The sequence below is a fragment of the Rattus norvegicus genome, chromosome 9 (genome assembly GCF_021556685.1).
Source record: "Rattus norvegicus strain SHRSP/BbbUtx chromosome 9, alternate assembly SHRSP_T2T, whole genome shotgun sequence".
NCBI classification, from domain to species: domain Eukaryota; kingdom Metazoa; phylum Chordata; class Mammalia; order Rodentia; family Muridae; genus Rattus; species Rattus norvegicus.
In genome coordinates, this window is record NC_141542.1 from 55,202,172 (window position 1) to 55,228,166 (window position 25,995).

General features: G+C 40.7%; 1 protein-coding gene across 10 annotated transcripts in view; it reads right to left on the minus strand.

Annotated features, from left to right (window-relative positions):
- Positions 1-25,995, minus strand: part of Tsga10 (testis specific 10) — a 106,905-nt gene that overhangs the window by 41,711 nt on the left and 39,199 nt on the right. For all 10 annotated transcript variants that reach the window (XR_015628475.1, XR_015628474.1, NM_001393709.1 and 7 more), the window contains 5 exon segments: positions 25,527-25,697; positions 25,363-25,440; positions 24,323-24,474; positions 7,560-7,675; positions 3,652-3,806 (listed from right to left, as the gene is read on the minus strand). Coding sequence is in view for 8 of the 10 variants with exons in the window: in NM_001393709.1 (NP_001380638.1) it covers positions 3,652-3,806; positions 7,560-7,675; positions 24,323-24,474; positions 25,363-25,440; positions 25,527-25,697 (672 nt within the window). In the remaining 2 variants the exon portion in view is untranslated.

Consider the following 25,995-nt stretch of genomic DNA (forward strand, 5'->3'; position numbering starts at 1 on the left):
AACAACTGAGTACATTATTTATATTAGCAATATAAACTTCAAATATCTGTCCCAGTATATTTCAGAGCTGTTGTGAAGAAAATACAAAGAGTGGACTCAGTAGAGGCTGAAATGGATTTGAATGCTGCCTCTGATACTATTGCCTTCAAACCCTCAGTGAGCATGCCCTGTCTTCATGTGCCCCACTCTAGGCGATCGTTAGCTTGTGCTCTTTGATAGAATGATGAAGACTCTGTATGTGACAGTGTGACCAAACATATTTGGCCAGGGTATTATTACAGCCCCCATTAACAAAACAATTCATACCGCTGAAGAACAAACTCATGGAAGAAAACCTCACGCATGCGCACACACACACACACACGCACACACACACACACACACACACACACACACACACAAAACACGCACAGTGGGAAGGTAGCTCGCTCTGTAAAGCACTGCTGTGCAAGCCGGTACTAGCATGAGGGCCTCAGTTGATCCCAGCAGCCGTATGAGGTGTGCACGTGCGATCCTAGCTCTGAGGTGGAAACAGGAGATCCCTAAGGCTTGGCAGCAGCCTCCAGCCAAATTAGTTGCTTTGGGTTCAGTGAGAAATTCAAAACATAAGGCATACACATATCACATGCGCGCACGCACGCACGCGCGCGCGCACACACACGCACACACACATACACACACACATACACACACATTTTTAAAAAGTAAAAGAGTCAGTTTATACAGGGTTTTAAGCAAGTTGTGATGTCATACATTAAAAAGTGAATTTAGAAAACTTCACTGAACATCTAGTGCCTTAAAAGACATTACATGATTAAGTACAGATTATACTTTATATCCCTAAACAGGGCCTCTTTTTTTAATCAAAAGGATAAAAAAGTGAGATTCTGTAGGAATATATAAAATATCCAGGGCAAAAATTATTGAGTAGAACCCAATAATATATCCTCTCAGACAATTTTTTCTTTTAGTAGAATCCTAGTATCACTATTCTTCAAACCTACCAACATGAGAATATTTAATATTCCTAGAAATAAAAAGAAAATTTAAAATCATTTGCACAACCTGAGTGTGTTCTTCCAGTGAGGAGCACATGCTCACATAAACTGTTAAAACACACTTATAAAAGAAGAAAAGCTAAAACTTTTCAATTCTAGCTTTTCATACTCAAAAAAGGCTATGTGTTTGCTCTATTTTCTACCATTAATTGATACCAAGTAGCAAAACATGTCTTAAAACTAGGATTGGCAAGGGCTGAGATTTGTCCCAGTCGTTAGGAGCACTTGCTACTGTCCAGAGGACCAGAGTCTGATTCCCAGCACCTATGTCAGGTGGCTCGGCTAACTGTAACTCCAGTTCTAGGGATCCAACTTATTACTATGGCCTCCTCAGGCATTCACACATACTTGCACATACACACAGACACATACACATGAATAAAAATAAAACCTTTAAAATTAAAGGTAAGATTACCAGGGTAAATCAGTTTATTCACTCTAATGCAGAGTACTCCAGATTACCTTATTTCTGTATGGCGACATTAGACTACGAAATGTCTTACTTTCTACTTATGGGCTCTGGTAGTTCAGTTCTGAAGTGTCACTAAAGTGTCACTACAGAGGACATATCACTTTTGTTTGTTTGGGTTTTTGAGAGAGAATCTATATATCTCTGGCTAGCCTGGAACTTGCTGTGTAGTACAGGCTGGCCTTGAGCTCACAGAGACCTTCCTGCCTAGGTGTCTGCCTTCCCAGGTTTACAGGCCTGTGCCACCATGCCGGGCCTCACTTTTAGTTCTCTAATGCTATCTTAACAAATCATTTTCCCTTTAGACGATGTATGGTTCATACAACCTGTAAAAATTTAAAAGATAATTTCAGCAAGAAAACACACACACAGAGGCACACATAGAGACTAACACAAAACACAAGTGCATGTACACACATGCACTGAACACACATGTATGTGTACATATACACATGCAGGTACCATTTCCTTCAATGACTTCAATTATACTTATGATTTCAAATTTATTTTCAATTTCCACTCTAAACCTAAATTCCATCAGCCTCTAAGTATGACATTTACAGGTCCCAAAACCAATTCCAATCAGGAGGTCAGAGACCACTCTTCCCAGGCATGCTCTGTTTTTTGTGTTCCTTCCTCACACACAGGACTACTGAGGAGGCAGAAAGCAAATCTCAGTCCTACTTCCTTAACAGATCTGTTCCTCTCATGACCTCACAGCTTCTGAGGACGGTTCTCATGGTCCTACTCTTTACTAGTCCCTGTCTCTCAGGTCCTCATAGTCCAGCTTTCATGCCAATTTGTAGCCAATAGAATATTCATTCTAAACAGAGATACAGCTGTAACCTCTCCTCACATCATCACGGCTATAAAGTCCACAGTCCGCATCACATGGGTCGTTGTGATTGGCTCTTTCTCTATTCACTGGTAGCTCTTTGCAGCCTATGCTCTAGCCATGAACTCTCTGGACCTGTCCTGAAATTCTCCCACAAGAGTCAGTGGACTCTAGTGTAAGCGTCTCTGTTTGTCTATCACATTCCCACTGTCCTTTTTCCCTAAGTCCTCTCTGGCTTATTTCTAGTCATCTCTTATAAAAATTTAGACATGTCCCTCCCTAGAAGGCTTCCTAGACCTTCTCCTGACCCAAGACCCAGGCTGGATCAGATGTGCTTCTCACAAACTCCAGTAACACATGGCAAACATATGGTCCAACCCTGTCCTATAATAGTAGGACCATCTCTCTATTACCCTGTGGCCCCATTGACCCTCAATTTTTATTATATCACCCAGGGCATGTTAATAAATACCTGTTGAAAGACTGGATGGACAGATGGATATATTAATGGGTTAGTTCCCTTAGATTAGAGAAAGCTCCTACTTCAATGATACAATTTTTGCTAACAACAGATAAAAACAAACTAGACTTGCATTCAGGATCACTTCATAAGCTAAAAGGGGGCTTTCGTGTTTTTCTGTTTTCCTCATAAAAATCTTCTGTTATTGTTTGACAAGAAAAAAATCATGGGTGACATTATTACCCAGCTTTATGAAAAGGAAACACACAGCCTATTCTCAAAGACTGACAATCTGCACTAAAACATGTGCCCCAAAAATACCTTACATAAGCTGGGCTTGGTGTGCACACCTCTAATCCCAGCATTTGGGAGGCAGAGGCAAACAGACCGCTGGGAGTTTGAGGCTGGTGTGCACACTAAGTTCCAGGTCATCCGGGGCTACATAGTGAGGCTTGTCTCAAAAAACAAAATATGTTCCTATTTTATAACCACAAAGGAAGTTTTAATGGAATGAACGTATGACATTCTAAGGCATTCTAAAATGTTTGAAAGAAAAAACCATTCTTATCACTTTGATACTAGATTTAATCATTGTCAGTGGATATGAATCACTAATTCATGATGGAAAAGAACATTTAAAACACTAGCTAGTAGATTTGCATGCATGCTTTCTAAAACTTGCTTAAAACATTTCAACATCGGATTTTAAAGTTTTTGCTTTCCAGGAAAATCTGAGAAAATCCCATTCTTTATTCAAAGTCAAGTAACCCAGTTTCATATTTAAACATTTCATTTAAGCATATCTTGTCTAGCAGCTCTCAGAACATACTTTCATTGCCAAACTCTCTCCAAGGGATGCAATGTTCTCAGACTTTTTATCCAAACATGTTTGCAGGCACTCCTTCTCTTTAGCCAGGTCATTGAGGGTTGCACCAAGGATGCTGATTTCTTCTCGCTGTGCAATATTTTGCCTCGTAAAATTATCTAAATAATTATAAAGGCGTTGTTTTAATCAGGATGGAGTCCTTTTCTAGTTCATCAGACTGCGATAAAATTATCTAAATGATTATAAAGGTGTTGTTTTAATCAGGGTCCTATGTTACCCAATCACCTAAGAGCACTACACCCCAGATAAAGTCTTTGTGTGATTACAAACAATAGTGAATCACAAAGTTCTAAATGCCCATAAATGTAAAGGCACAATTAATGCCTTTGAATTATAGCAAGGGAAAGCCCTATATCCACATCTGACCAGACTGATCTCCAAGGGGAATGCATGAGGCAGGTGGACTATCGAAACAACCTACAGATTTTCTCCATTAACTTCCTCTCCCTTCTAGCCTAGAATGCAAATTGAATATAAAGTTGACAACAACATTTAATAGAATATTATAATCAAACCAGCTTAGAGATAATTGCTTCCCAATATTTTGATTCTTCCTTACTTTTCTAAAATTTCTAAGAAAGAGAATCATCTGTGGTACTCTCTTTCTGAGAACTCTGACAAGCCAATATCAATGTTGAAGGCACGAATAACTTTTACAAAGCAGAGATTTTTAAACTGTGCTTTATCACCCAACTCTGTCAGAATCACCTAAGAAATACACATTGTTATGCTTTCCATGGTCCTACTGAATCAAAAGTTCTGATAGTTGGCACAGCAACTTGTATTTCAGCAAGCACGCCATGCGCCATAGCCCACAGTGGTTCTAATCCACAGTAGGTGAGACCTGTTGGAGAGGCAGATGCTCTAGGACAGCAGAATTACCTCGCATAAACCTTCAACAAGTCTGGCTCCAATGATCTTTGTTAACCTTCTAGGAGACTGTGTCCCACGCCAGAGTGTGAGGAGCACTCTTCCAGTGCTGAGAGGAGAGTGCTGGTAGACCAGTCCTCTAGAATGCTGCCTATGGAGTTAATCCCTGTCAAGAGCCATTCCAGCGCAGCGCTTACTAGGTAATACCATTCTCTCCCATACAGTACTTAACAATGGCGTATCTTTCTGTATGAGCAGTAATGACTCCCAGGCACACACATGTTACTGTATTGTTACTGTATCTAAATACATTTCTACTGAAAACCAGCCAACCTATCATCCAGCTATCATGGTGATGTCCACAAAACGATCTAGGATTCATCTGAGACAACAGTCTTTTGGTATGCCTATATGGATTTCTCTTAATTTCATTAATTGATGTGGAAAGACACTTCTGACTTGGGAGAGGGAATATCATCTAGGCAGTAGGTCCTGAACTGCATAAAACAGTAGAAAAACGTGAGCTGAGCAGCAAGCACGTTCCGTTCCGTTGCTCTCTTCTGTCTGTAGACATGTCTGCAGCTACTGTAAGCTCCCACTGTCTGGGCTTCCCTGCATGATGAGCTGGTACTTTTGAACTGTGAGTTGAAATGAACCCTGCCTCCCTTGAGGTTCTTTTGCCAGACTACTGTGTCACAGCAACAGAGACTCCTGATAGCCATTTCTTTAAAACTCTAAGCCTTAGCTTGATGCCTTCGTATCTCACTGCAGCTACCTCTCTGTTTTCTTGATACTTTCCATTTCACTGTATTATGCTGGTTTGAACTTTTTTTGTTTTGCTGGGTTTTGAGACAGGGTCTCATGGCATAACCTCAGCAGCAGACTTGGGACTTGTTAAGTACCCAGGCTGCCTGGAACTCATGGTCTTCCAATTTCAACCTCCCAAGTGTGAGACTATGGGTATGAACTACCATGCCGGATTCTGATTTTTAATTGTTCGGGATTACAAATAAAATTACTTGGATAAAGTTCCCATGTGTGTTGATGTGATCGTACCTAACTCTACTTAGAAGTAACAGGTAAATTTTTGTTAAGTTTATGGAAGATGAAATCATTTCTAATATTTGGAATTTTCAGAAAAAAACTAGCCTCCCTAGGGAAGAATACAGCAATTTATTATCCAATATAAAATGTCTCAACAGTCTAGCCCTCTATTTTGTGTAGCCATATATATGTATATGTGAGTGTGTGTGTACGGAGGCATCTGTACTGTTCGATCTGTCATAAAGTCTCAGGCTGGTTTTACTTCACAGCAGCCTCTACCACTGGTGGGCAAGCCCTGGCATCTTCAATATGAGATCATCTCATTGCTTTCCTGGACTCACTTCAAGGATTCTGCCCCTATTTCATGGTGCAAATGTGTGTCTGTATATATTTTAATGTATATATATATGCATATACATACATATATACACAAGTCTCCGGACTTTTCTGTTCTTTTCCACTTCTATTTGAATTCCCATTCATTCCTGAATCACTGCTTCTTCCACAAATAACACTCCAGGCTTTTCTTGTCACTGTTAACAAAACAGCCAGGGAGCTAAAGCTGACTGACATTTTTAGCTCTGTGTTATTTCACTTTCCAAAAGTCTCTAACAAGAGAGCACACCTCTGCTTTAAAACACCTTTCTTTCCTGCCTTCCAAATGGATTCACTTCTGGGCTTTTCTCCTACTTCTGTGGTTTCTTCTCATCCTATTTTGGATTCTCTTCTTCTTATTCTCTGCTTTTTCCCCTCCCCCCTAGGTGACTTCATGGTTTTAAAATGCCCGCTTACATAAGGTATCTTATTATATTATCTTCCATATTTCTCTTTGACTATTTTCATGTCTCAATCAGTAGCAATCCCACCTACCTAGCTACTAATGCTAACATTACTAAACAAAAGAAAGGAGTTTGAGTAATTACTTTTTGAGATTATAATTAAATCATCCAACCTCCTTTCATTTCTTTCCCACAACCTCCCACATAGCCCCCTTGTTCTGTTTCAAATTTATGACCTCTTTTTCTTAACTGTTATACATATGTGCATGTGTAAATATTTAGATCCAGCCTGCTCAGACTACACAGTGTCACTTGTATGCATGTTTTCAGGGCTGACCATTTAGGATTGGACAATCAATTGATGTACTTTTCGAGGTAAAGACGATTTTTCCCTAGAATTCTGAATCATTCCCTTTTGGTTTTCCAAGACAGGCTTTCTCTGTGTAGTTTAGGCAGTCCTAGAACTGGTTCTGCAGACCAGGCTGGCCTCAGATTCACAGAGATCTGCCTGCCTCTGCCTATCAAGGGCTGGGAGTAAAGGTGTGTGCTACCACCACTCAGCCCTGATTTTCTCTTCTTTAGTCTTCCATAATCCAGAGAAAAACTTATCTGCCGCTTGTAATTGCAATAAGACGTTCCCATTATCATAAATGGGAATTTTTACCAAAGTGATTTTTATAAACTCAAATACTATTGTTGATATAACTGAATTATCATACAGAAAAAGGGGCTGTGGCTTTAACTATCTCTTGATTGATGAAATTCAAGTCATAGCTAAGTATTTTCCTTCTAAATCTAAGTTTTAAAATGTTACAGTCAAGTAAAAATGCATTTTCCATTAATCTTATTCATAAACTTAAGGCTAAGGACTTCTCTTTCAGTCCTTAAGAGTGTGTGTGTGTGTGTGTGTGTGTGTGTGTGTGTATGTGTGTGTGTGTGTGTATATACTTCATATATGTATACTGTATATATACTTTAATTGTAACATTGAAAAATGTATATTTTGGGGTTGGGGATTTAGCTCAGTGGTAGAGTGCTTGCCTAGAAAGCGCAAGGCCCTGGGTTTGGTCCTCAGCTCCAAGAAAAAAAAAGAAAAAGAAAAATGTATATTTTACCAAACTTAAGAAAAATAAAAGGCAATAACAGAAAAAAACTTACCAATTTTTTCATCCAAGCACATAATTTTCTCCTGAGTAAGCTGTAGTTCATATTTTTTCTTAGCAAGATGTCGCTGAGTATCAGAAAGATCTTTTTCTGTATTTTCATATAAAAGTCTGAAAATATTTTAATAATAAAAACTAATTCTGGAATTTTTATGTTTTGTCAATGTTTAGTATATTTAAATCCAAAAGCTCTAAGTGCACTAATATGTTTTCCCCTTTAATATTGACGTCCTTATAAAACCACACTACAGAAAATTTGCAAAACAAGGAACTGGACTAGAAAGATAAACGCCCTACTGCGCAGACTGAGGACTGAATTGAAATCCTAAATAACAGGCTGGCAGCCACTAAGGATAACGCCAGCACGGGGCTGGGAGAGGGCAGGGAGCATACAGTTCTGAAGCTCACTGGTAGGCAGCCCACCCAGTCAGTGAGCTCAGGATTCACAGAGAAGGACTGCAACTCAAAAGTAGATAGAGAGCAACTGAGGAGGGCTCCCCATGGTGACTTGTGGCTTCACACACACAGACAGACATACACACAGACACTCATACACAGACGCACACCACGTGCACACACACACTCACACACAGACACACTCACACACAGACACACACACACTTACACCCCCAGAGACACACTCACACACAGACACACAGGCATGCGCACACACACGCACATACACACACTCACACTTAATATTTTTGCTTTGTCATGTTTGCTATGCACATTTTAGAGTTATGCTATAAAGATAAACTGAGACATCTTACCTAGACTTAGTATTTAGTACCTTTAAATCTTATGACACAGCTCTCCAGACCGTGATTTTCTGGCTGAAAAGTATCACATGAGTGGTAATCATGGACTTTGAAGCAGGATCATGGATTCCTTGTTATCAGACTTCTAGGTTTATTCTGGGCTTTCACCTTTACAGCTAAATCTCCCGTAAACAGATTTTATTTACCCCACCCACATTGTCTGGCATGTGTAAGCACACTGGCACTAGAAGTTGAGGAAACAGTGGTGAACGGAGTTGGCACTGTTCATAGTCTCAGGAAGTCCATTGTCCCCGCTGTGGAAGTAAAGCGGCCTCCATTTCTTGAAATATGGAAGCCCATTTATCAAAACCACACTTAGGCATTTTGAAGATAATGTGAAGCCACTTTATTTATTTATTTATTTATTTATTTATTTATTTGGTTGGTTGGCTTGGTTTGGTTTTATGAGACAGGATTTCTTCATGTAGTCTGGGCTGTCCAGGAACTTGCTCTGGCCTTGATCCAGAAATTCACCTGCCTCTGCCTCCTAAGTGCTGGGATTAAAGGTGTCTGCCATCACTGTGTGATACTACACACACATGACATGGTATGGGAAGTCTGCTTGTGCACAATCTCAGCCATGACACTTATACTAGTCATAGTTCAGTTTGTCTGACTCGATGGCCTACAAAAGAAAAGGGTGCCACAAGATATCTCTATCATAAAGAATAGACTGAAGTAGCCCACAGAAGCCCACTGAGCTATACCACTAATGGAAGAACAGAATCTGGAAGTTGTTAAAAGCCTCAGGGAACTCTTCCTTGTGAAATTCTTAGTTTTAAAGAAAATAAAAGTCAAAGTTGGTTCCAAGTTGGACACATAGATTGTGATTCTGGTGAAGCTTCTCTGGAGGCACTGCTCTCCGTCCAGGTGAAAGCCGAGGCTCAGGAGCAGTCCTGCTGGAAAAGGTCCCCACCTCAAGTGACAGACTGTGCTGGGAAACAGTGCACACTCAGTAAGAGGCTAAAACTAAATTAGATAACCCCAAATTCCAGAGTGCAGCACTAACGAACTGAAGCTTTAAAACAGATGTGTTAAATACAATCATAAAATAGAACACACAATCAAAAGAAAAACAACTTTTAAAAATATATCACAAAATTAAACTAATACCATTAAAAATTTTAAAACAACAAAGCTCAATGAACAAGTTAACAGATAGAGCTAAAGAGAAAACTAGCAAAACGGAGCAAACCAATCAGAGGGAATCTCCTTTATTAAGAGCACAGATAAGAAGGCAGGAAACTGAGAGAAAGAGACATAAAGATGGAAATGTGAAGGTCTGCTGTCTATCAAGTCAAGTCAAGGAAGAGGATCAAGGCAGTGTTCAAAGGCATGGTGGTTAATGAAAGACGGAGTCTTAGAAAAGGAAGCACTAATCTGAATCTATTAGGGCAGACGTAAGTGGATAAAAGTAAAGAACTTCAGAGGAATGAAAGGAGGGTAGGGGCAGATTAACCAAAACTAAGGGCATGCAAACATTATGGAAGCCCACTTGAAAGTGAGCTAATTAAGAATAAAGCAGCAGGGGCTCTGGAGGCAGAAACACCTGTCGCTCTTGCAGAGAAGTCAGGTTCTGTTCCAGCCCCAGAGGGCTTCACTCCACCCCTCATTCCACTTCAAGAGAGCTGATGTCCAATTTAGACCTCTACGGGCACCAGACACACATGTGTTACATAGGCATACATGCAAACAAAATACTCATAAACATAAAAGACTGTCACAAGAATGAAAAAGAAGTTTGAACAGAGGTATCCTGTGTGAAGAGCCATGCTCCAGAAGACATAGGTTACTAAATGAAACTCTCAATGTTAGGCATAGGCTACCTCCCTATGAGTCAATAGTCAGGGATGCCCCCAGAGCAGTGGTTCTCAACCCTCCTAATGCTATGATCCTTTAACACAGTTCCTTATGCTGTTGTGACCCCGCTCAACCATAAAATTATTTTTGTTGCTACTTTATAACTGTAATTTGCTACTGTTATGAACTGTAATGTAAATATCTGATATTTCCAGAGGTCTTGGGTGACCCTGTGAAAAGGTCATGACTCACAGGTTGAGAACTACTGCCCCAGAGACACATGCTTAGGGAACATCGAGAAAGAGAAGGCAAGAAGACAGTAAGAGCCAGAGGGTAGAGAGGAGTGTGTAAAATGCTGTCTTCAGGACATAATATGAGTGTTGAACACATGAACTCAAAACTATGCTTACCTGTACAAGATCAAACTGGTTAAAAATTCTAACATGGTGGTGGGAGTGACTCCCAAGGCCATGACTGCAAGCCAAGGATCTACTGGTAGTTGATTGCTGCTATGAGAGGGAGAGTCACTTTTTTAAGGGGTAGCTATTGGCAGCTTGTCCATGCCCCCAGTAGACAGCACCATAGCTGTATGCACCCTGGCAGCACTGACTGGGTTTACTGGATGTATATATTTTTGGAAGACTTGAATATACACACACACACACACACACACACACACACACACACACACATATTTGGAGGGAGGGAACAGAAGAGTTAGAGGTAATAAGTATTGTATATATCTATGAAATTTTCAAGTAAAAGAGAACTTTACAGGGAAGCAAATTTCACCAAAAATAGTATACTAACACAGTAAAAATATAATACACCCATACACATCAAATTCTTCAATGTCAAGGAAAGCACTTAAAGTCAGAATTAATGAAAACAGGAAACAAAACTTAAAATGAGAGAATGGAGTCATATTCACAGCTGCACTAGATGAGTCCACTCTACCTTGCTTTTATAGCCCCACACTGAAACAATCTGGATATGCTTACAGTTTTCATGCCACCAGAAGGCACCAAGAAAGCTTCCAAAGAAGGGAGGCTGTCAACGGCCCTACCCAGTAATGATGCCTACTGTCCACATCAACAACCAGCAGGACATGAAACCCTAAGGTGCAGCAGTGGCACACACAGCTTGGCGGTAACCAACAGCTCTCTGAATGGACTTTAGATGCCCTTTAGAAACCATGTCTGGTACTGGAAACCTAGCTAACTACTTGGTGCTAGTGAGTCATGGCTATTGGAGGAGAATCTACAACCTCTAATTTACTAAACTAATATCGTCCCTGACAACCTATAAGCATCTGTCCTTGAACCCACACTTCCCCCTCATCAAGGAAAGCTCTCTCTACAACAGACGGACAGCACCACAGAAAACCACAGCCAATCAAACTGCAGAGCTATGGAGCCTGGTCCAATCCCAAGGGACACATCGACAGACACTCCCACACCTAAGGCTCAGAGAACACTGCAGAAGATGGGCAAAAGATGGAAAGAACCAGAGGGTCAGGGAGTTTGCCATGAGGCTGTTTCTCCTAGTAACATCAGAAACTATGTCCATCAAGTCTGACCAATATGACTACCCAATGTGATCCAAACATGTAAGACACCAATGGACTCACCAAGGTGGACAGAGGAGCCTCAACCCTACATAAAGAACTACAGGCAACTGAGGCAACTGAGAGTCAGAGAGGCAGTGTTCCCTTAGGAAAGAGCACACTAATTGGTTGTCCAGTGCCAGTCAGCCAGCCCTCTAAACATATATACAAGTAACATGTAGCCTAAACAGGTCATACTTAGCAATATATATGAATATACACATATACATGCGATAACAGTTGGTGGGGGGAGAAGAAGGTTATATGGGAGAGTGTGGAAGGAGAAAATGTTATAATCTCAGAGATAAAAAGAACAAATGTACTGTGTCAGGAGAATAGTTGAACTACTTGTGGTACAATCATCCCGTTGAATACGACTCAGCAGTAAAAAGTGACTTTAAAAATCGGATGGGTAATTTATTTTGCTTTTCAAATTTCACATTTCAGCAAGTCCAGATATTTTTTAGAGCAGTGGTTCTTAACCTTCCTGATGGTTTGTGCATTCACAGGTTTTGATCAGTATGCACCTTTACATGTGTGCTGATTTCAACTTCTGCATATCTTCAAAAACATTCTCGACACACTGTACTATTTTATGTCAGTTAATCATGTATGTTTCTCTTCTTTGGGAATTCTTTTGTGTATCTGAAGGAAATAGAACACGGAAAGGTTTTCCCATGGTTTTGGTAGTACTGGTGGGTTTATATAGTTTTTGTTTTGTTTTAGTTTATTGGGTTTTTTTTCATTCATGAGGTGTCTCTGCCATACACACTCATGCATGTCTTTGACCAAAAACAAACAAACAACAAAAAACAAGACTACTAAAACCTCTCCCGTCTGCTTACGTATAGGTGTCATTCCAATGTGTGTCCTTTCCCAAAACTGACGAGTCCTTGGCAGCCAAAGCCTTCCCCATAGGACATACATCCATAAAGGTTCTTTCCCATGGGAGTCCCTGTATGATTCCTAAGAGAATGGAGGAGACTGGAGGCTTTATCATAGGCTCGTCTTTCTAGAGTTATCTTTATAGGGTGTCTCCAGTGTGTTTCTTTTCATTGTTTCTGGAAATAAGGTTTTCCAAAATTCTAGTTGGTTTTTGTTGCTGTGAAAAATCATCAGCAAATGCAGCCTGGGAGGAGAGGGTTTATCTGGTTTCATTCATGATATGTAAGGAGGGGAAGTCAGGGCAGAGCTCAAAGCAGTAGCTTGAAACCATGGAAGAATACTGACTGCTGGCTTGCTCCTTGTGGTCTACTCAGCTAGCTTTGTGTACAACCTGTGCAAAGATAGTACCACCCACTGTGGGCTGGCCCCTCCCTTGCAATCCCAACAACGCCCACAGACATGCGCACAGGCCAATCTAATGAGAGCAACTCTTCAACTGAGGCTCTCTTCCTAGGTGTCTCAGCTGACGACCAAGGCTGGCCATCACAGTCACATTTTGCTCCAGTCTCCTCCTAATCATACTACTTTTTTCTCTGTATGAGTTCTGAAGGGTGAGTTTGGGGAGGAATGACAAACACAGACTTCTCTCTCTCTCTCTCTCTCTCTCTCTCTCTCTCTCTCTCTCTCATACACACACACACACACACACACACACACACACACACACACACCACCACCACCACCACCACCACCACCACCACCACCACCACACAATGGGGGGGTTGGCTTCACATGCAGAAGTCATGTTAAAAATATAATCTAGATTTTAATAACAGTTTCTTCACTTGTGATCAGAATATCTCTACTCCTTGAGTTATGCTGTGGCTCTTGTTGCCCCCTTCAGTGTTCTGCCCTCCTTACTTATTTTGCAGCACAGAAGACACATTTCCAAGGCTCTTCTACCAGCTGACTTGTATGTATCACCCAGGACTTTGGTACCATCTCCAATATTCTGGTCTCCACACATTTTTTTCCCTATAGAAGCCATGCTCTGGAAGGTTTCCTACATCACATGTCTTCTGGGAAGGATTAAAAAAAATCATTCCATGGCATGAAGTTGGCAACCACAGCTTTGAAGGTCAGTAACTACTTCCGGTTTCTGGTGTTCCAGGTTCTCCAGGGCTCTGAAAGCTTAGGAAGGTCACAACACAACAAAGAAGGAGCCACCAGAGTCTCTCCGAACAGCACACATCCAACAAAAGCTTTTAGATGAATTTACGCAGTATTAGTCTGAGTTTTCAAACTTATCTCAAAATCTATATCCATATGACTATATTGATACAATTCTTGAAGTGGCAAAATGATAAGGCATGTTAGTGAGAGCCAGCTGTACGGTATTTGGAGGTAAGGAAATGAGGTCTATGAGGAATACCAAAGAGAATCACTTTGTAGGGGTGCACCGGCTAGTTTTGTGTGTCAACTTGACACAAGCTGGAGTTATCACAGAAAAGGCGCCTCAGTTGTGGAAATGCCTTCACGAGACCCAGCTGTAAGGCATTTTCTCAACTAGTAGTCAAGGTGGAAGGACCCAGCCCATTGTGGGTGGTGCCGTCCCTGGGCTGGTGGTCCTGGGATATAAGAAAGCAAGCTGAGCAAGACAGGGGAAGCAAGCCAGTAAGTCACATCCCTCCATGGCCTCTGCATGAGCTCCTGCTTCCTGACCTGCTTGAGTTCCAGTCCTGACTTCCTTTGGTGATGAACAGCGACATGGAAGTGTAAGCTGAGTAAACCCTTTCCTCCCCAACCTGCTTCTTGGTCATGATGTTTGTGCAGGAATAGAAACTCTGACTAAGACAAGGGGTAATTCTGTATCTTTAATATGGTGACTGACATAAAATATTCATATGGTAAAATGACATAGAACTATATACATACCCATTTGTGCCTATGTAGATTTCCGGATTTTGATATTATAGTCTAGTTATGTAAAATATGATACTGGTAAAAAAAAATGGGCAAAGGATAAATGGGCTTTTCTATATTTTGCAACTCTTGTAAGTTTTATTTTAAAGTACTAAAATAAATTCCTGGGTCTAGATCACAGAAATAAATTATTAAGTAAAAAGCAAATCTATGGGAGTGGAAAGCAGGTAACACTAATTTTTTATAAAAGTTCTGCAAAGGAGGCTGGAGCGATGGTGTGCTGGCTAATTTTATGTCAACTTGACTGACACAAGCTAGAGTCATATGAAAGAAAGGAGTTTCAACTGAGAAAATGCTTCCACAATATCCTGCTGTAGGCAAGGTTGTGGGACATTTTCTTGATTCGTGATTGATGTGGGAGGGCCCAATCCATTGAGGGGGGGGCACTTCTAGGGTGGTGATCATGGGTCCTATAAGAAAGCAGGCTGAGGGGGAGTTGGGGATTTAGCTCAGTGGTAGAGCGCTTGCCTAGCAAGCGCAAAACCCTGAGTTTAGTCCTCAGCTCCGGAGGGGGGAAAAAAAAAGCAGGCTGAGCAAGCAAGAGGGGAGGAAGCCAGTAAGCAGCACCCCTCCATGGCTCTGCATTAGCTCCTCCTCCAGGTTCCTGTCCTGTGTGAGTCTAGCTCACAACCATCTGTAGTTCCAGTTCCAGGGAGTTATAGTTGGAGACCTGACTAACTTCTTCTGATTCCTACAGGCACCAGGTGTGCATATACATACACACAGGCAAAACACCTGAACATAAAATAAAGCAAATAATACATCTAAAAGTTATGAAAAGTTTCATTTACTTTGTCAAGAAGCATACAAGTGCAAATCCGACAAAATATATGTTATAAAAAGGGGTAGTTACTTCTCACACTTAAGCATATGTAAAGCACTGCTATATACCCTAGCTAGCCTTGCATTACTAAAGCCACACAACCATATATTTTCTTTTAAAAAGATCTCTATAAAACACTTGTGACCTATATAAGAAAAAGAGTAGAAAGTTGGAAACTATATATAGTCATCAAAATAGTCAAATTAAAACTCACAACAAACTAAACCAAATCTTCAAGTAGGCATTCAGAGATATGGTGATAGTGGCTCCTATATGACCATGCCTTGGGAGTTTCTGGAAGCATGAGGATCAGGAGTTCAAGATCATCCTCCACTCAAAGTAAGTACAGAGGCAACCTGAGCTTCATGAGACACTCTAAAATAAAATAAATCAAAGTATTCCAGAATCTTGTGGTTCAAGTGTCAAAAAAATACATCAGAGAAAATCCCCCAAGATATTTGGCTAAGCTACCATTTTTCTCATATGCCCATTTTTGCATATTAAAAACAACTACTAAACTGGCAAGGTGGCTCAGTAAGTAAAGGCACTCAGAACTTGGGCTGATAGCCTGTGTTGACCTCTCAGCATACACTGTGGCACATGTACACCCACACCGATCAGCATCATCAACATCAAATATAATTTTAAAATCCCTCATCTTTGTGTAACCTGGACAGAAGATTTGAAACGAAGACCCTTTCAAAGGAGCGGAAGGATCTCAGAAACACACACACACACACACACACACACACACACACACACACACAGCTGGTTAGTGTTCAGCTGTTACCAGATGCGGAAACGACGAGGAGAGTGCACATGTACATGACAAGATGGCTCGGCAGATCAAAGCACTTGTTGCGCAATCCCAGTGGACTAAGGTGGGTTGGCAAACCTCCCTACTTTGAATGGTTTACAATATGGAACAATCACAAATTCAGGAACCTGGGGACAGCTTGCCCCTGCCTCATGATGAAAAACAAGCCTAGGAGGCAGTCATGGCAATGGGGGTAAGAGGAGGGCCCTGTAGGGGGTAGTGATGGAGAGGGAGGAGCTGGGATGTTGACCAGTGAGTGTTTCAGACAGCAGGAAGGTCAGTGGGGCAGTGAGCTGTAAGGGGTTAGCTAGTAGCTTTAACTCTGGCTAGGAGATGAGGGTAACCATGGAGTCCTATGGCCTCAGCTTGAGGTCAGAAAGCAGATCAGCTGCTAGAGACATGGTTCTCAACCTGTGGGTCAAGACCCCTTTAAGGAATACTATATCAGATATTTACATTACAGTTCATAACAGTAGCAAAATTATTGGTACTAAGTAGCAATAAAACAATGTTATGGTTGGGGTGACCACACATGAGGAACAGTATTAAAGGGTCACAGCAGGTTGAGATAGGAAGGTTGTGAACCACTGCTCTAGAGCCTTCTGTCACTGCTGAAGGCCTGAGAACTGTGGAGCGCCAGTGCTATATTTGGCTTCCACAGCACATACTATGACCAAAATGGCTTCATTCCCTGGATGGGATTTTAAACACAATGGAAGAAAAATAGGCTGTTAATCTTATCTCATTGTCGTCTGGCCGTCTTTAAAAAAGTCTCTCTCTCTCAAACACTGATCCTACTGCCGTTAGACCAGGTAGTGGGGCTGGCTCAACAGTCAAAAACATGCTTCTCTTGGACCAGTTTGGCTCTCAGCACACATGGTGTGCCCACAACTACCTGTAACTCTGGCTCTATGGACATCTGACATCTCTGACATCAGGCACCTACAGTCTGTGCATATGTCCATACTCTGTGGCTCGGGGCTCATACAGCAGTTCCTGAGGATCAAATGCCCTTCTCAGGCCTCCATCGTCACTGCACTGTGACTTTGCAGACATATGCAGACAATATGCCCACATACACAAAACAAAAATAAGTAAAGAACAAAAGATTTATATAAAAGATATATACCTGCCTTGTTCCTCAGAGTAAAAAACAAAGTCATTAAGCCAAACATTCACCAGCTAATTGAATGAACACGTGTAGTATTATCAATTCCACAGGGCAGTGCATAACGATTTAAAAAATATTAAATCACTTAAAATGTCACAGATGACTCTAAACAGCATTGTGTTGCAACAATAACATATACATTTGAAAAGCATATTCTCCCAGTCAAATGTAGTCACTTTGAGTTTCCTGCCTCTCAAGGACCATAAAATGATTGTATAAGAAGTCCAGAGTTGGGGATTTGGCTCAGTGGAAGAGCGCTTGCCTAGTAAGCGCAAGGCCCTGGGTTTGGTCCCCAGCTCCAAAAAAAAAAAAAAAAGAAAAGAAAAGAAAAAGAAAAGAAAGAAGTCCATGCAGAGAAATTTTTAATAATCAATAAAAAGTTTTCACAGTCTTTAAACATTTTCCAGGCCGGATGGTGTTGGTGTTGGTGGTGTGCACCTTTAATCCCAGCTGTCAAAAAACACAAAAGGCAGAGACAGGCAGGTCTCTGTGAATTCAAAGCTAGTTTTGTCTATAGAACAAGTTCAAAACCTTGAGAGAGACAGAGAGAGAGAGACAGAGACAGAGAGAAGGAAAGTTCTGCTCAAATGTAACTTTCTTGCTATTAGTCATAATCATATAATAGAGAATTAAAACATTAAGCCAGTATATATGAAATACATTAACGATTAACATGTGTAAATCAAGAGGATGTTTCTAGTGATCCTGGAAATCAACATGTAAGTTTCTAGAAGAAAATTTAAAACTAATCTACCGTACGAAGCAGAAGAGACAACCTGTAAACTCATGGCCACAGCACTTAGAAATACTGCTGGAGAAGTGATGAGTGAAGAAGAGTGAGGACCATGGACCCTGGAGAGAGCTAACAGTCATCTGCAGGAGGGTAGAGAAGATGCAGACGCAGAAGATGCAGAAGGAAACACTGACTGAGACACCACACTGGGGAAAATATAACATCTAGATATGAGCGTCACAAGCCTCTTAGCAAAACCAGGCATGGTATTATACAACACAGATCAAAACTGCAATACCACTTCACTCCTATAATGACAGCTACCATTTATTTTATTTATGTATCGATTTTGGTTTCTTTTTATTTCTTGTTTTTAAACCCTTCCCTCTACTCTTTCCAGTTCCTTTCTACCTTCCCTCCATTCAAACTCCCTTTCTGTCTCTCATTAGAAAAGAACAGGCTTCTAAAGATACTGTTGAATTATAACAAAATATTATAAAATAAAAACTATCATATCAAAGTTGGACAAGACAGACCAACAGAAGGAAAAAAGGCCAAAAGAAGGCACAAGAAGCAAGAGACCCACTTGCTTGCACACTCAGGAATCCCATAAAACACGAAGAGGATCTGGTGCAGACCCATACCAACCCTGTGCCTACTGCTCCAGCTCTGCGAGTTCACATGAGCTTTGCTCGTGTTGCTCATAGAAGGCCTTGTTTTCTTGATGTCCCCATCCCCTCTGGGTCTTACAATCTCTCTGCCTCTTCTTCCACCAGGTTCTCTGAGCTCTAAAGGGAGGATCTGATGGAGGCACCCATTTGAGTGGGGCTCAGTGTTCCTCTCTGCATATTGTCTGGCTGTGTGTCTTTGTGTTTGCTCCCATCTGCTGCATAAAGAAGCTTCTCTGAAGATGGCTGAACAAAGCACTGATCTATGAGTATAGTATTTTATATTTTTAAAAAGTGCTTTGAACACTGAAAGATACAGCTACCCCACTGATCTAGTCAAGCTGCTTATGTACATATTCACCCGAAGAGTATTTGTCTCCACAGACAGTGGACCTTCCCTGTGAGTGACCATATAATCGGTCACAAAACAGGCCTCAGCAGATACAGGAAGAGAGGAATAATCCCATGCATCCTATCAGATCACCACAGACTAAGGCTGGTCTTCAATAACAATAATGACAAACACCCACATATACATGGAAGTTGAACAATGACCTACTCAATGATAACTTGATCAAGGAAGAAATAAAGAAAAATTAAAGACTTCTTGGAATTTAATGGAAATGAAGATACCACATACCCAAACTTATGGGCCACAACGAAAGCAGTGCTAAGAGGAACGCTCATAGCCTGCAGAAAGAAACAGGAGGGAGCAGCAGCAGCTTCACAGTACACCTAAAAGTTCTAGAACAAAAAGAAATAAATAGGGGCTGGGGATTTAGCTCAGTGGTAGAGCGCTTACCTAGGAAGCGCAAGGCCCTGGGTTCGGTCCCCAGCTCCGAAAAAAAGAACCAAAAAAAAAAAAAGAAAGAAAGAAAAGAAATAAACCCAAGAGGAGTAGAAAGCAGGAAATAATCAAACTCAGGGCTGAAATCAACCAGGTAGAAACAAAAAGAAATATACAAAGAATCAATAAAACCAGCAATCCCACTAAAATCAGGGACTAGACAAGGCTGCCCACTCTCTCCCTACCTATTCAATATAGTGCTCAAAGTCCTAGCCAGAGCAATCAGACAATGAAAGGAGGTCAGGGGATACAGATTGGAAAGGAAGAAGTCAAAATAGCACTATTTGCAGACAATATGATAATCTATTTAAGTGACCCCAAATGTTCCACCAGAGAACTACTAAACCTGATAACAACTTCAGCAAAGTGTCTGGATATAAAATTAACTCAGACAAATCAGTAGCCTTCCTCTACTCAAAAGATAAACAGCTAAGAAAGAAATTAGGGAAATGACACCCTTCACAATTGTCCCAAATAATATAAAATAACTCGGTGTGACTTTAACTAAGCAAGTGAAAGATCTGTATGACAAGAACCTCAAGTCTCTGAAGAAAGAAATTGAAGAAGATCTCAGAAGATGGAAAGACCTTCCATGCTCATGGATTGGCCAGATTAATGTAGGAAAAATGGCCATTTTGCCAAAAGCAATCTACAGATTCAATGCAATCCCCATCAATATTCCAACTCAATTCTTCATAGAATTAGAAAGAGCAATTTGCAAATTCATTTGGAATAACAAAAAACCCAGGATAGGGAAAACTATTCTCATCAATAAAAGAGCTTCTGGGAAAATCACCATCCCTGACCTCAAGCAATATTACAGAGCAATAGTGATAAAAAAAACTGTATGGTATTGGTACAGAGGCAGATAAATCAGTGGAATAGAATTGAAGACCCAGAAATGAACCCACACATGTATTGTCACTTGATCTTTAACAAAGGAGCTAAAACCATCCAATCGAAAAAAGATAGCATTTTCAACAAATGGTGCTGGTTCAACTGGAGGTCAGCATGTAGAAGAATGCAAATCCATCCATTCTTATTGTCCTGTATAAAACTTAAGTCCAAGTGGATCATGGACCTCCACATCAAACCAGGTACACTCAAACTAATAGAAGAAAAAGTGGAGAAAAGTCTCGAACACATGGGCACTGGGGAAATTTTCCTGAACAAAACACCAATGGCTTATGCTTTAAGATCAAGAATCGACAAATGGGACCTCATAAAACTGCAAAGCTTCTGTAAGGCAAATGACACTGTCATTAGGACAAAACAGCAACCAACAGATTGGGAAAAGATCTTTACCAATTCTACATCTGATAGAGGACTAATATCCAAAATATACAAAGAACTCAAGAAGTTAAGACTCCAGAGAGTCAAATAACCCTATTAAAAAATGGGGTACAGAGCTAAACAAAGAATTCTCAGCTGAGGAATATCAAATGGCTAAGAAGCACCTAAAGAAATGTTCAACATCCTTAGTCATCAGGGAAATGCAAATCAAAACAACCCTGAAATTCCACCTCACACCAGTCAGAATGGCTAAGATAAAAAAACTCAGGCAACAGCAGATGCTGGTGAGGATGTGGAGAAAGAGGAACACTCCTCCACTGTTGGTGGATTGCAAACTGGTACCACTCTGGAAATCAGTCTGGAGATTCCTCAGAAAATTGGACAATCCACTTCCTGAGGACCCAGCTATACCTCTCCTGGGCATATACCCAAAAGATGCCCCAACATACAACAAAGACACATGCTCCACTTTGTTCACAGCAGCCTTATTTATAATAGCCAGAGGCTGGAAAGAACCCAGATGCCCTTAACAGAGGAATGGATACAGAAAATGTGGTACATCTACACAATGGAATATTACTCATCTATCAAAAACAATTACTTCATGAAATTCATAGGCAAATGGAATGAACTAGAAAATATCATCCTGAGTGATATCACAAAAAAAAAACAAATACCACATGGTATGCACTCATTGATAAGTAGATATTAGCCCAAAAGCTCGATTTACCCAAGATGCAATCTATAGACCACATGAATCTCAAGAAGGAGGATAACCAAAATACAGATGCTTCACTCCCTCTTAAAAGGAGGAACAAAAATATCCATAGGAGGAGAGATGGAGACAAAGTTTAGAGCAGAGACTGAAGGAACGGCCATTCAGAGCCTCCCCCACATGTGGCCCATATATATATAGGCATCAAAACTAGGTAAGATGGATGAAGCTAAGAAGTGCATGCTGACAGGCACTGGATATAGATCTCTCCTGAGAGACACAGCCAGAGCATGTCAAATACAGAGGCGAATGCTAGCAGCAAACCACTGAAACTGAACTTCCTGTTGGAGGAATTAGAGGAAGTATTGAAAGAGCTGATGGAGCTTGCAACCCCATAAGAACAATGCCAACCAACCTGAGCTGACTAAACCACTACACAGACCCATGGCTCCAACTGCATATGCAGCAGAGAATGGCCTTGTTGGGCACCAATGGAAGGAGAAGCCCTTGGTCCTGGCAAGGGTGGACCCCCAGTGCAAGGGAATATCGGGTGGTTAGGGGGGCGGTAAGGGTGGGTGGATGGGGAGGTGAACACCCTTATAGAAGAAGGGAAGGGTAGGGGCTTATGGACAGGAAACCAGGAAAGGGAATAACATTTGAAATGTAAATAAAGAAATATCTAATAAAAAAGAAATAAACAGGTCTTTAATGATAAAAAATAAAATAAATAAAAAATAAAAAATAAAAAGAAAGGGACAAAGGGCCAGAAACGAATGCCTAGTTGCTAGCACTGAGTACTTACCTGTACAAACAGGAGCTGGGAGCAGAGAACACAGCAGGCAAGTTCACAAAGTATCATTTCACAGTACATCAAAACACTATACTGTAGTCTTTAAATACATACAATTTCTATCATTCCACATTAAAGCTAAAATTTTTTATAAAATTTATAAAAGAACTATACAACAAAGTAATAGCTGGTGTTAAAAATGAACTGCACATCAAATGCCTGTAAGATTATGTAACTACTAAAAACTCAATGCTACTGGAGAAATGCACACTACTACAGCCACACTGAGAAAGACGTTAATGGTTTCCCCGAAAGGTAAACATATACTTAGCTATTTACTCCTAGATATTAATCCAAGAAATAAAACATGTCCACACAAAGACTTACAAGGGCCAGGACTTAGCAGCTTTATTTATTATAGCCACAAGCTGGAAAGAGTGCAGCTGTCAAAGCACACGCCCACACTATGGCACACAGCTCAGCAACCAAACAGGATGGTCATATGCAACATGAATGCATGAGGAACAAACTTAAAATAACCACACCAGGGAAAGTAGCCTGATGAAGCAACATAGACGACAGGATTTCAATGGCTTAACTTTTTAGAAAATTCAAATCCCTCCATGCCTGAAACAAAACCAGTGGTCACCCGAGAATCACTAGAGTGTAAAATTGCAGGAGGAGACTTACGAGTGCAGAGTAAGCTAGAATCTGACTGTGCTGCTGGTTTTAAAGGTTAAAGTTTTCCAACCTTAGTATATCAAACATTGACCTTCTACTCTATGTGCTTCAGCTATACGTCAGTAAGAGTTTTCGAATAATCGAGCATACATAAAAAAAAAATCCCTGGAAACCACTGGGCAGGGTGCACACTGCTGTCCTAGAGAAGCAGGGACCTGCAAAAGTGCTGAGCCACACAGCAAGGCCCTGCATCAAGGCGCAAAGCACAGCCAGGCTACCACCATGTGTAAGACCTTCTAACAACACAGAAGGCCTGTGGGAACAAATTGAAAATGCCAGGTATCAACTGCCTCTGGCTGAGCTCAGTCACACGGGAAAACTCCGTGCTTCACTGGACACATTTCTTGTTAGAAGCAGTTCTACACTAACCTTCTCCCTTTTATATAGGTGACTTTAACCTTTCCTTGCTTCTCTTTATTTCTCAAGGCTTGCATTATTATTGTTTTCTTGCTTTGGTATCACTTGCATTTTGTGTGAGCTTACAGCAGTGTTATAAGGAAGAAGTTTTCCAAGGAAAAGCAGGAGGTTGAGTAATTATCTGCCCCGACAAGCGGTTCCTACTATGCATCACAGGTCCTCAAGATCAAGGGCAGACTCTGGCCCAATTATTTTCTGTAGATTTAATAATATATTACACATTTACATCAACTAACATTTTTCATGTTTACAGATAAAGAGGAATGCATCTCTACTGAAACTTGAGTAGTTTTGTTTCACATTAACAAATTCTAACATAGGATCTCAGATATACAAGTGTCTTCCTGCCCACACAATGCTCTAGCAGCAATCCTCCTGCCGTTATACTTGTGCAAAGAAAGGATTAATCAATTTACTCCTATTCCTTAAGGTTTTGAGTTTGGGCTTTCTTAAACTGCTCAGTATATGAGGATTTTCTGGCTAAGTGACTTGGGGACACCATTACATGTTGCTGAGGTTTCTACAACTGCTTCCTATAAATGTTTTAAATGGGAGATAACAGATAATCAAGTTTTCACTATGAAATGTACTATGAAGCAGAGTGGTTCAGTACAGCAAACTTTTGGTTGTTTAATGGCAATGTAGGTTTACCTCAAAGAATTATTCTCTGCTTTCTGTCTGCCAAGCTCACTCTCGGTGTCCATTGCCTTTCTTGCTAAGGATTTCATTTCTTTTTCCACAGTGGTTATGGTTTCCTTCATCAAAGTCATGTTTGACATCTGTTCCATGCGCTCATCATCCAGCTACACAAGTGGAATGACAAAGTGAGCCACCATCAGTGTGCAGCCTTATTGGTCCAAGCCGCAGAGAGGCAAAGCGCAGGCTCTACACAATCAGACAGTCACTAGGGTAGACCTGACCCCTGCAGAAGGCTTTGTAAAGTATTCCACAGTAGGAGTAAAACCAAGTCACCACATAGCGTCACTATAAAGCCTGTCTGTCTCAGTATGTCAGTCTACCTTTCTCAGTGAGGTTCAACTTGACTATATGCATAATGAATATGCAAAAGATTCATTCATTAGCCAAGGTTAAATATTACATATAAAGCAGGATTATGAAAATAAATATTTTCTCTTCTCTGTTTTTTACATATAGGAAAATACCTCAAATGAACATATCATACATTCAAACCTGTAACTGTTTTTGTACTGCAAATATGTATCAAGAGCATCTCAAATGCTTGATATACTCATATTTAGCAATATTATCTTTAACTGAACACAGAGATCAGAAAACAATGAAAATTAGCCAAGCGTAGTGGAACTATAATGCCAACACTCAGAAGCAGCAGAATCATGGGTTCAAAGCCAACCTGGACTACATAATGAGACCCTGTATCCCCCCAATAAATAAATTAATTAAAATTAATACTTCTGAGACTACATCTTAACAATGAAAACAAAAAAGCTGTGCAACCAAACACACCAACAATAAAAGGCTGCAGCCATTTCTAGAGGAGACTGAGTGTGTGAACAGTGACGGAGGACTAAGGAAATAACACATCGTGCAGACCACCTTAGACAGTTTAGGACTGCAAACACAATCTTAGAGAACTACAGGGATTCTTCCTAAGGCAGTACGAAGAGAATGGAGGGGACATGGGAGCATGGGGAGCAGGAACTTGGTTTTACGTTGTGAACTGTGCACTCCAGCTCCTCTATCCGCTGTTCCAAGTGAGCCTTCTCGTTGAATGCCGTCTCTTGAGCAATCTGTTTAAGACACAAGCACAACAAAGCACGCTCAGTGCTGCTGCCTTCATGCTGTACCACTGAAGACACACGGAATACTGCCACACCTTGAGCCTTTCCCTCAGACTATCTCGCTCGGTGGTCATTCTTCGTAAATCAGTGAAGGCGACATCTCTTTCCGTCTCGACGCGGCGAAGAATAGCATGTGCTGTAGTTGATTTAGGAGACTTGCAGCTTTTCATCATTTCTCGTCGAAGTCGAGCAATTTCTTCCTGTGCCTATGGTAGAAATACATAGAATTTTTAAAAAGAAAAACTTAAATTACACATAGAGCATATTCAGTTGGTTAAAACCAAAACCAGAATAATATGCAAGCATTGAAGAAATAAGAAAATGGTAGAATTTTTATTTTCAAGCGCTCACAAATAAGTGTGTGTGTGTGTGTGTGTGTGTGTGTGTGTGATATGTATGGTTGTATGTGTGCATGTGATATATATGTATGGGTGTATGGGTGTGTGTGTGATATGTATGGTTGTATGTGTGCATGTGATATACATGTATGGGTGTATGGGTGTG